Genomic DNA, 10,656 nt, shown 5'->3' with positions numbered 1-10,656 from the left:
CAACCGAGTTTGGTCGGGCGAGTAGAATAGATGTGATGGTGGTGTCGAATGCACTGCTGACTTCTTTTTTTTTTTTTTTTTTTTTTTTTTTGATCAACCAATAAATTTTGTTAGATTAGGTGTCACATTAGTCACCGAAAGGATTTGAACCCACGCCGTTATGCAAGAGCTCAACTCTTTTCCATCATTGTGATAAAGGACCACTTGCCACTGCTTACTTATGTACTCGAACGATCACGGCTAAAGACAAGATTGCTTAAATCACTGCGTAGTTCAGGATCTCTTGCACCAGGTTCAGCTGCCTCAACTATATTCGTGAGAATATAGGTGCGCCGAATCTATATCAAGCTACAAGAACACAGGTACACATCAATTCTAGGTCTCATTATTAGATGCTGTTGCTGCTGCGATTTCCAAGTCCAATTCAAACAATGTGCTATTTGTATTGAGCCCCTTTTCGATCACCCGAACAACCCTTTAGCTGTTGAAGAAGAAGACGACTCGGAAGACCAAGCATCTCCAACAACGCCCTACCAGAAAACGTCGTAAAACATAAGATGTTGATCAACCCCCACCCCTGATCACCAACATTGCTTTCCCTGCTTGCACCATTTCCCACAAAGATCGCAGTCACTGGTATCGACAAATGCCACCAGCCGCAGATTGCAATCACTGGTGTCCCCTTTGTCGATACCCAATGCCACCAGCCGCAGCCGGTGTTGAGTAACAGGGGCCGGCCAGCGGGGCAAAACTTCAGATGAATAAACAGTAAACATAAACCGATGTAACATTCTTAACTAGGGTGGCTAAGAAATCTAGAAACAACCATGCGACAAAGCAAAATTACTTCAAAATAACATAAGCATAAAGTCGGTGCAACAACTAAAGTTATTTGTATCAAGATGTGAAAGGGTGAAAGAAACAAACAAGACAAAATTTGCAGCATAATATCCGAAGTTAATAGGTATCCACTAAAAAAACATAGGTGAAAATCGTCAAATAATTTTAAAGCTTGTTTTCAACGCGACAATTTAAGCCGTGGCTGTGGCTTGTGCTGCCGCTCTCTTCTTGGCCTCTTCAATAATGGTAAGCTTAATACCCTTACCCTTAGGAAGGCTTATCCATGGCTTGGTCCCCTTGCCAATTGTGAACACATTGCCCAACCGAGTTGCAAACTCATGACCACTGGCATCCTGGACGTGGATTGTCTCGAAGCTGCCCTTATGCTTCTCCCTGTTCTTGATTACTCCAACACGCCCCCTGTTCCTTCCTCCAGTCACCATGACCACATTGCCAACATCAAACTTGATGAAGTCAGTGATCTTGTTGGTTTCCAAGTCGAGCTTAATGGTGTCATTTGCCTTGATGAGAGGGTCTGGGTAACGGATTGTACGCCCGTCGTAGGTGTTTATGTATGGAATGCCTTTCTGTCCAAACTGCACAGATCGGACTTTGCAGAGCTTGAACTACAAGAGTTAATGAATCAAATATCAAAACATTAATACATCAATTCCATAACTTGCAAACGCTGATAACAAGTAATTATGTTATCCCATAAAAGCATAACTTTTGATATATTTTTACGACGTTTCTATATACAAACTTGAAATGACAATTGAATGAGACAAACTTATCCACATGGAGAATAGATCTTCAGCCAGTGAATTTTGAATGGTTCCATATATTTTCATCAAGAAAAAAAAATATAAGCAGGGCAAGTGGTAGTCTTAACATGTCTGCTTAGTTTGATCAATTCTATCAAGTACACTGTGTATAGGTGCTGAGTTATCTTGTACAGACAACCATGATAATTCTTTCATATATAAAGACTATATCAACTCAGAAAAGCAATGTTACTTAAACAAAGAAAACCACTATGAGACAAATGCAAGAGGAATGAAGAAAAGAACCTTTGCTTCTTCATCCCTAATTGAATGGAGACGGAACCGACCCTTGGTGTCATAGAGAAGACGGAAGTTCTCATTAGTCTTGGGGATTGAAACGACATCTGAAAACATAAAGCACAATGCTCATAAATTTTCCTTTTCACAAGTCATAGGTAAATTCTGAACCCTAAGATGAAAAAAAAAAAAATAACACAACTAAACACACAAATAGATCCCAAATTATGAGCAAGAAAGTTTCCAATGCCAGGACACACATTGGTCACTCTCCACCAATTAAAATGTCCAACCAACTTACAAAATACTTCCTATGATGGTAGAAACATTCGCTAATTGATAAAGCATAAACATGTCTTATTATATGGAAAACCGGAAGAAATTAAAAATAGGTTCTTTAAAGCAGCCATCAATTGATAACCAAGTAGCTAGCTGTCCATGAGGATTGTTCAAATTAATTATCATAGAGCTGACATAACAACATGAGTAACGGTTAAGAACAACTGACGTAGCAATATAGAGTGTTGTGCATACCCATGAAACCAGAAGGATATGTCTTATCTGTCCTCACTTTCCCATCAACGAGAACATGTCGTTGCATCAGAATGGAAATGACCTCACGGTATGTCAGAGCATACTTCAACCGATTACGCAAGATGATAACCAATGGCAGGCATTCCCTGGATTTGTGAGGTCCAGACGAAGGCTTGGGAGCCTAAACAATAAAATTAAGAAACCAAAATTGAATTAGTCGATTACCACATAAAATATTAGAGGAACTACAACCATTGCACGATTCAGTTAAAAAAAAAAAACATGCATAGAGAATATAACTTACAAATGCACCACCGAGTTTGTCGAGCATCCAATGCTTGGGGGCATTGAGCCTCTTCAAATGTTTCTTCAAACCCCGAGCCTGTTGCACCCAAAAAATACAAAATTAAAAAACAACCCCACTTCAACATTGTAATTATAACGCATAACGACAAAGAATTAGCAGACACGATGATCCAATAACACAATTTTAGCCATATGAATATCCAATACATTTCACAAAATCCAAAAAATTTAAATTACAAAGAATAAGAAATCAAAGATTTTTCGCTTCGAATAACCTAATTTAACAATTATCCATTAACTCTTGGCAAAAACAAACAATTACCCATAAAATTTTAACTAGGAAAAATCAGCTAAAAACAAGAAGCAGCAGCAGAAATAGGTCCAAACTATTGATTCAATCTATACACAAATAGAGCTAGATTATACAAGTTCTAAAATCAATGGCGGCATCAAACATGCAGAAATCAAAAAGAAACAGATGGTATGAAGATTCAAAGCAAATTCGTGTGGAATTATCAGAGGAAAATGAAACTACGAACCATGTTGTAAGCTTGATTTCAGGTGAACTCCGCCGACCACCGCCGCCTCTCCTTCACTGCTCCCAAGTCCGAAGTCCGAAATCCGAAGCCGCTCGCTCTCTGTGATCTGTGGAAGCTACAAACTCTCAGTTGCAGCTCTAAATACCCCCTCTCGTTTTTTTGATGAAACCCTAATGAGCTCCGCTTCAGGGCTCGAAACTGGGCCGACTTTTGGGCTTTAAATCTTTCTACTTATTTTCTTCTTTTGGGTTCGGTTGGAGAAATTCTTCAGTGTGTTGAAAAAATAATGATCGGTAGATCAAGTGTCATAACATAAACGGTTGAATTTTTTTTTTCAAGTATCCAACACTTGTATTATAACACTTGATGTACCGAGCCGTATTATCAGGTCACTAAAAATTCTCTTGTTTAGTTGGGGTTATATTCGTTTTTTGGTTCTTTGTACACTCATTTTTGTCTTTGGATATTAAGAGCATCTCCAGCAGTCCCCCAATTGCCCTTGTAATTGTGTTGAACAAAGCAAGTCCAACAGAGGGAAAAAAGGAAGGGCAATTGGGCCAAGGGCTTGTGCCCTTTCAACTGCCCTTGCATGAATCACATGGGCTTGCGCCCGCTGCATACAGAAATGGACCGAGTGAGGCTCGCGCACGTGCACAGCCCAAAGCCAACTAGCTCCTTGTTCCTCTAAGCTAAGTTAATGGGTTCCCAACAGTTAGTTAATCTGGACCGTTCGGTTTTCCAGTGGTAAAAAAAATTGCAATTTTTCTGCGGCTGCCACATGGTGCAATATGGGCCGTCCAACATAAATAATTTTGCAATTGAACGATTAGGATTATTCCAACGGTAAAAAATTCAGAAAAAGTACCCAAAAAATACCCCATTTTTTCTATAAATACCCTACCGTTGTCTTCATTCCATGTATTTGAAATATATTATTGAAATTAGACAATCATTTTGTTGTCATGGAACCAACTTATAGAGCATATAAAATTAAAAATATATATATTTGTAAATATTGCCCTTACCATTCAGAAACGGGTACACTTGCATAAAAGTAATTATTGTTTAGACTAAATAGTAAGGGCCAACTTCATTGTCCTTGCCCTTGTTTTGCCCTCCTCCTCCTAAAACGGATGAAGATGCTCTAAACACCAATGAGCGTAGTTGCCAAGTCCATCAGTTTCATACATTTACATTGTTTAAAGCACATTTTTGCCAACGTGATGTGAATTTGACATGAAAGCATTTTCACATGCTCGTCCAAATGTCAATACGACACGATGATACATCTGTTATTAATTATATATTTAGGATTTTGAAATGGATTTTAAATGAATTAGGCAAATGAATTATGATTTTAAGGAGAATCGCTTTATGCTCTGCAAAAATGAAAGATTTGAAAGGTTTTGATTATTTCGAATGGACGTGCATGGCTAGGGTGACCTCTTACCAAAAACACATGGACGCACAAAATTACATAAATATACACAAAAGTGGGCACGGCCGATGTCGATGGTTGGACTTGGGCACCACAATGGTCTCATTTTCTATACGATGAAAATGGCAACATAATTTTCATATTAACTGACATTGAAAGAAAAACAATGGATGCGTCCTACCTAACGATCGAATGAATGAATAATTTGGAGAGATTTGTCATTGTACCCAGTAGCCAATGGCGGATCCAAGAAATAAAATTATGGGGGTCAGTAAGAATAGCGTGTGCATCGCGCAAATTTTTTTTTTACCAGAAATAGCATGCATATCGCCATTTCGAGTCTTAGTAGGCCTAAAGTTATTTGGAATGGCATATTGCACACCTGTTAATGTATGCAAGGGGCAGCACCCAAGGTATCCATAGACATTCACCAAACTTCGAGGGTCAGCCCTGCCCCTCAATGCATCTGCCACTGCCAGTAGCGGAGCTACACTGGGGGCAATGTATGCTCATGACCCCAATAACCTAATGCGCCTCCTTGTATTTTGTTGTCTTGACTTCATAATTAGTTCAAAGAAGACCAAATTTGATGGTGTAGCACTGTAGGTGGAGTGGTGCTAGGTATTTTGCATACCATTGATGCGTTACGAATGTGACACATAAATTAAACCCTCTTTTTATCAATTGTAGTAAGTATGTAAGTAGGGATCGTTCTGGACCGGGGATTAGGAGGTATTGTTAATCACTTGGATTTGACTCAAAAACGTAAAAACAAGTTTAAAACACTACACTAGACTCAAAGAATGCAAAACTCAAAATAAGATAGATTGTAATGACTAAACAAAATATGGGGGGGGGGGGATTGAGGTTTTGACGAAATTAAACTAAAATGCACAGATTGTAATTAAGGGCAAAATGTAAATATGAATATGATGATAATATGGATGAATGCTAGCTAGAAGGTTCTTCTCCACACATGTTACACTTGCATACAAGATGATTTTCGGTTGGTCTTTCGATGAATTATGAAACTCAACACCCCGGGTTAATTAGGTCCGCTTAAATTAACCGTCAAGTTTTCCTTAAGTTAATGAATTGGATGATTGCATACGACAACTCAAAGCATTCCCCACAAGTTCCCTACATGAATTGCATAATAGAGATACAAGCAAGAATCATTAAGTTCTTTGAAAACCATAAGTGTTGACGAGGCACTTGTTACTATGATTGCATGAAACTTATGCCAAGAATTTATTTAACGCGATTGTTTATAAGCAACCTCCACTACTTGTGAATATAAGTTCATAACTATTAGGTGAAACTCACTTATATTCTAGCGTCATATTCATGCATGAAAATTAAGCGTGCACTCTCAATAAACATACATAAATAAGTTATCAATCAAACAGTTAAACAAATTGAATCCACAACTCATGAAATTCCAACCAAAGGTAATCAATTCATATTGCAAGCATAAACATGTATTTCGAATCCCCCCTAGCTAATGGGGGGGTTTAGTTCCTCATACGTACAAAACAAAGATAAGTAAATTTAACCATTGAAATCGAGGAAAAGAAACACCTAAAAATTCCAACAACTCAAACTTGAATTGTATGAACGTTTAGGCACTCTTCTCCTCCTCTTTGTTGTGGCACAAGGTCTAAGGGATGTTGTTGGTGTGTATTGTGTATGAATGGGAATGGAGTGGGGAGTGGTGGAAATGGAAGAGATATGGTGCAGAAATGGAAGGGGAAGATGGTGTGTAACAAAGGGGAGAATGCTGGAAATGGTTGGGTAGCCACGGCAAAGGGGGAGTTCTTGATGGTTTTGGGGTTGTGATGGTGTAGATTATGGAAGAATTTCTGTGGTGAATGGAGGTGTGGAATGAATGACAATTGAATCCATATTTTGTGGCTGCAATGGATGCTTATTTATAGGTCGATGAATGATTAAAAGAGGGAATATGACAGCTAGGAGAGAATATGGCTGCCATCATGAAGAGTGAAGCTGGAAATGCAAAGGGGAAGATGCTGGAATTGTAAGGGGGAGACACGGCAAAGGATGTTTGGGTGCATGTGACTTTGTTTTGTGACTTAGAATAGATAGGAGTCTTCAATGTTGCTCAAACATGAGGTCTTTTAGGATTTAACTTTCCTACTTCAAGTAGGAATCATCATCTTCAAGTCTTCAATTTCGTCCATCCTCTTGGCTCCAAGCATATGATATCCATTCCAATCTCTAATTTGCTCCAAAAGGCTCCAAAATGCATCCTTTTGCATTCTTTGCCCTTAAATCCTGAAAACACACGAAAATGGCATAAAGGACTGAAATAACTAAAGAAACACAACGTAAATGCATGAGAACAAGCTAATTAAGTCGCATAAATATGCTCCTATCAACCATCCATTTGGAATTTGGCTTCATCAATGGGATTGGAGATACGAATTTTACTTCCTAATTCATCTTTCGCTTGCCAATTAGAATATTACAGACTTCATTTAATTACGTCTCTCATTAATTGTTTCAGCAACTATCTTCTTATTAAGTCTTGAATTTGATCACAATTTACATTCAGTCTCGAAACTTGGTCAATTTAGCCGAACCAACACAAAGATAACAAGAATTCACCTAATCTCTACAATTTTAATTTTATCAGTTTCTTGCAATAGAAGTATAACCTGTGTTCACATGCTGATCTAAACATATTGTGATGCTGCAGGAAATGGGGGTTTGAGAAACTTGTGTATAGGGATGTGAAGAGAGGAATACATAGGGACTGGAAATACGCGGTGCAGCCGCGCAATGTGTACGCCGCGGGGGTACACAAGTCGCAGAATTTAGCAGGAAAGACGACACACATGACAAGGATCAAGTACTTCCATCACAGCGGAACCATTAACACCCGGCGCGAGCCCTGCATACAGCTTATCAACGCGACCGAGGCTTATGTTGACGACATACCTTATGTTATGGGCACAACCATGATAAGTCTTGCTGGCTCTGTGAAGGAATTTGAGCTCAGGATGATTGGAGACAGATTAGAAAGACCAGACAGTAAGAGGCACACCATTTTCCCACTTTTTTTGCATCTCTTTTGTTTTTTTTTTTTTTTTTTTTTTTCTTGTTATTTTTTCATATTTTAATCTTTAATTACAGTTATGGAAAAGAAAATTCTTTGGAGGGCTTACAGTTATCTTGATCTTCCTTGTATAATATTTTTTAGTGAAAGGTATATATATAATTGTTTTCAGACATGTCACACGCTCTGAGGAAAAATACATATGTTAGATTGTGTTACATTATTTTTAGTATTTAATTTTCTTAATTTATTTAATTTTGAGATTTGTGTAGAACTTCTTAAATCTATGGTAGCATCGAAAATGCAGAAATCAAAGAGAAACATATGGTACATAGGAAAATGAAAAGAGGAACCATGTTGCGAGCTTGATTTCAGGTGAACTCCGCCGACCACCATCGCCTCTTCTTCACTAATCCAAGTCCAAGTCCAAAGTGCGAAGCCGCTCGCTCTTTGTGATCTGTGGAAGCTACAAACTCTCAGTCACAGGTTTGTCCCCTCTCTATGTACCTCATCCTTGTTTTATGACGAAACCCTAAGGAGAACCCGCTTTAGGGCTCGAAACTGCCGCTCGCTCTTTGTGATCTTGTGGGCTTCAATCTTCTTACTTCTTTTCTTCTTTTGGGTTCGTTGGGTTAGATTGGTCTTTGAGTGGTTCTTTATACACTCTTTTTTTTTCTTAAATAAAGGAGGACAATTAGTGGGAAGTCATGGCTATCCACTCCTTTAGGGGGCTGGGAAGACTCACAGAGGCATTTCAGCCTCCCCATGAACACAAGTCTAGCTTCCACACCAACAGCGGGTTTCGAAATAATTATGTTAATACAAGGTCTTTTCAGACCCCTAAAATGATACAAGCCTGGAGAAGGCCCAAAGAAGGAAAAGAATACCAAACCATGTGGGTTTATAACCCAGCCCAATAGAACCAAAAGAAAGAGGCTCGACTGCTCTAGACGACAGGTTACCGGTCGGGGTTGACCATCAACAAAGAAGTCGAGCATCAAGTAAGAAACCTATTTTACTACACATAGCCCAAGGAACAGACCTCTTAGAAATGCCAAGCTGCGTTTGGTCATCCACAACGGAAGAAACCTAAGAAGGGACATAAAGGTTGTCAGACCAATCATTCAGGGTAGCGTTCCTTCAACACATCAAGACCGAGCAAGGCGCTTGACACAAGTTAGACCAAGAAACATTGCAATTGGACCTAAACAAACATCACTTCAATTCCGTGTGTTACTTAGAGGGACTAGGATTCTCTCTCATCCTTTTTCCATCCCCTTCCATCTCTTCATCTCACATTCTTTTATTTTATCTTTTTCTTGTTATAAAAAATTAATATAGAATATTGACGTGGTTTAACCGTGACCATTCAAATAAAAGGAGAGAAAAAAGAAAGGAAAAAAAGAAAAGAGAGAATCCTACTCCTTGATAGGGATGGTAAGGAAGCGACACTTGTAGGATTCTCTAAATTTGAACAAGTATTGTCGACGCTGTCAAAAAGCTACCTAATGCTTGTGGCCTGTCTTCACATATACGACATCGGCTCGTGGGACCACACTGTTTATTTACCTAAAATCGCGTTCACTGCGGCCTGACACGTGCCTTGAACTCCCACGCGGTTTATGAACCAACTAGAGTAAAAGCAATTGATGTGTTTTCTGGATAAAAGTTGTATTGCACGGGTATATTTACCACATCCTTCTCAACCGCGTTGGACAAATTAAAGTGACGTTTGGAAGTGTTTTTAAAATAATTAAAAATATTTTACGTAAAAATATTTTTGAAATATATATTTAATCAAATCTGCAACAAAAAATAAAAAAAAATTAGTTTCATTAAAAATTACATATCTGATGCTTCTTCTAAAAAGTATTTTGAGTACTTTTAAAATCCAAAATCAATTTTAACAAACACGTTTTTAGTCATTTAAAAAAAAAAATAATCAAATGAGCCCATAATTAACTCAAACATAAGAAAGTTAAAAATGAAAAAGATTTTTCCATCGTGGCCGTGAATTTAGAAACTGCGTATATAAAATATATAGACGACTTGTGTTATGAAATAGTATTTGAGGCTGTGAAAACGACCAGTGTTCCCACTCTAACTCTATGGCTTTCCTGGAATCCTGGCTGCCAAGAGACATCCGAGTGGGTTAGAAATTAACTACTCATTAGTCAAGTTCCCATCGGATATATAAGTTCCGTTTGAAGAAATCTGTATGGTTTTCATATCTGTTCATACGCTTGATTTTTGCAACAGATGCAGAGGATCTCGATTGAATTTTGTAGCAGAGACAGGCGCGCTATTATTCGTTCTCCTTGATTTAGTAAGCAATAGAGTATTTTGGAAATGGCTGTCATTCAACTAATTCCTTTTTCGTGTATGTAATCACGCTTTAAGAGTCATTCGCGACTCGTGTGTGTGAGCGAATATCCATAACAAAATCAATCATACAATTTTTTTAATTAGGAGTTAGAAAGTACGTATGATTGAGATGTCATCGGCCTAGTTATTGGAGGCCCCCATGTTATGTTTCAACTAATATGACATATCAAACGAGTGCAATATGAAATTGTTGACTAATCTATACTATTTATTATCAAAATCTTATTTGTCAATTAAAATATGGTGAAAAGATAATTTGGTCCTATAATCACAATTCAATAAAAATATTTTAAAAAAACATAATTATGGGCATTAAGGTAATTTAGCACAATTTTTTTAAAGTTTTTTTCTTTTCCCTCACCACATGTGCAATTCACCCCATCCCTCTCTCTTTTTTCTTTTTAAAAGAGGACTAGCTGGTGGCTTCGATGCAGTAGTCCATCATTTCGAAAATCGGAAAGACTCACAAAAGCA

At 38.0% G+C, this 10,656-nt stretch overlaps 1 protein-coding gene across 1 annotated transcript; it reads right to left on the bottom strand.

Moving 5' to 3' along the window:
* Positions 1–835: 835 nt before the first annotated feature.
* LOC103958068 (40S ribosomal protein S4) lies at positions 836–3,433 on the bottom strand. Its single transcript, XM_009370289.3, has 5 exons — positions 3,281–3,433; positions 2,740–2,817; positions 2,436–2,616; positions 1,911–2,008; positions 836–1,466 (listed from the first exon to the last, which is right to left on the bottom strand). Exons 1-5 carry the CDS (start codon positions 3,281–3,283, stop codon positions 1,032–1,034), a joined length of 795 nt encoding a protein of 264 aa, XP_009368564.2. The 5' UTR covers positions 3,284–3,433; the 3' UTR covers positions 836–1,031.
* Between the last annotated feature and the right edge of the window lie 7,223 nt (positions 3,434–10,656).

Source organism: the organism of the source record quoted next, unplaced genomic scaffold (genome assembly GCF_019419815.1).
Source record: "Pyrus x bretschneideri cultivar Hongxiangsu unplaced genomic scaffold, Pyrus_bretschneideri_v1 Contig7, whole genome shotgun sequence".
Classification (NCBI taxonomy): Eukaryota; Viridiplantae; Streptophyta; class Magnoliopsida; order Rosales; family Rosaceae; genus Pyrus; species Pyrus x bretschneideri.
The sequence above is the reverse complement of the archived record's forward strand: the minus strand, read 5'-3'. Positions and strand labels throughout refer to the sequence as shown.

Bases quoted from the DNA above. Each gene is read 5' to 3' on its own strand.
- LOC103958068 (XM_009370289.3), bottom strand. The intron at 2,009-2,435 runs GTATGCACAACA...TTATGTTTTCAG, and splicing joins ATATCCTTCTGGTTTCATGG to ATGTCGTTTCAATCCCCAAG. The intron at 1,467-1,910 runs GTTCTTTTCTTC...TAACTCTTGTAG, and splicing joins TTAGGGATGAAGAAGCAAAG to TTCAAGCTCTGCAAAGTCCG.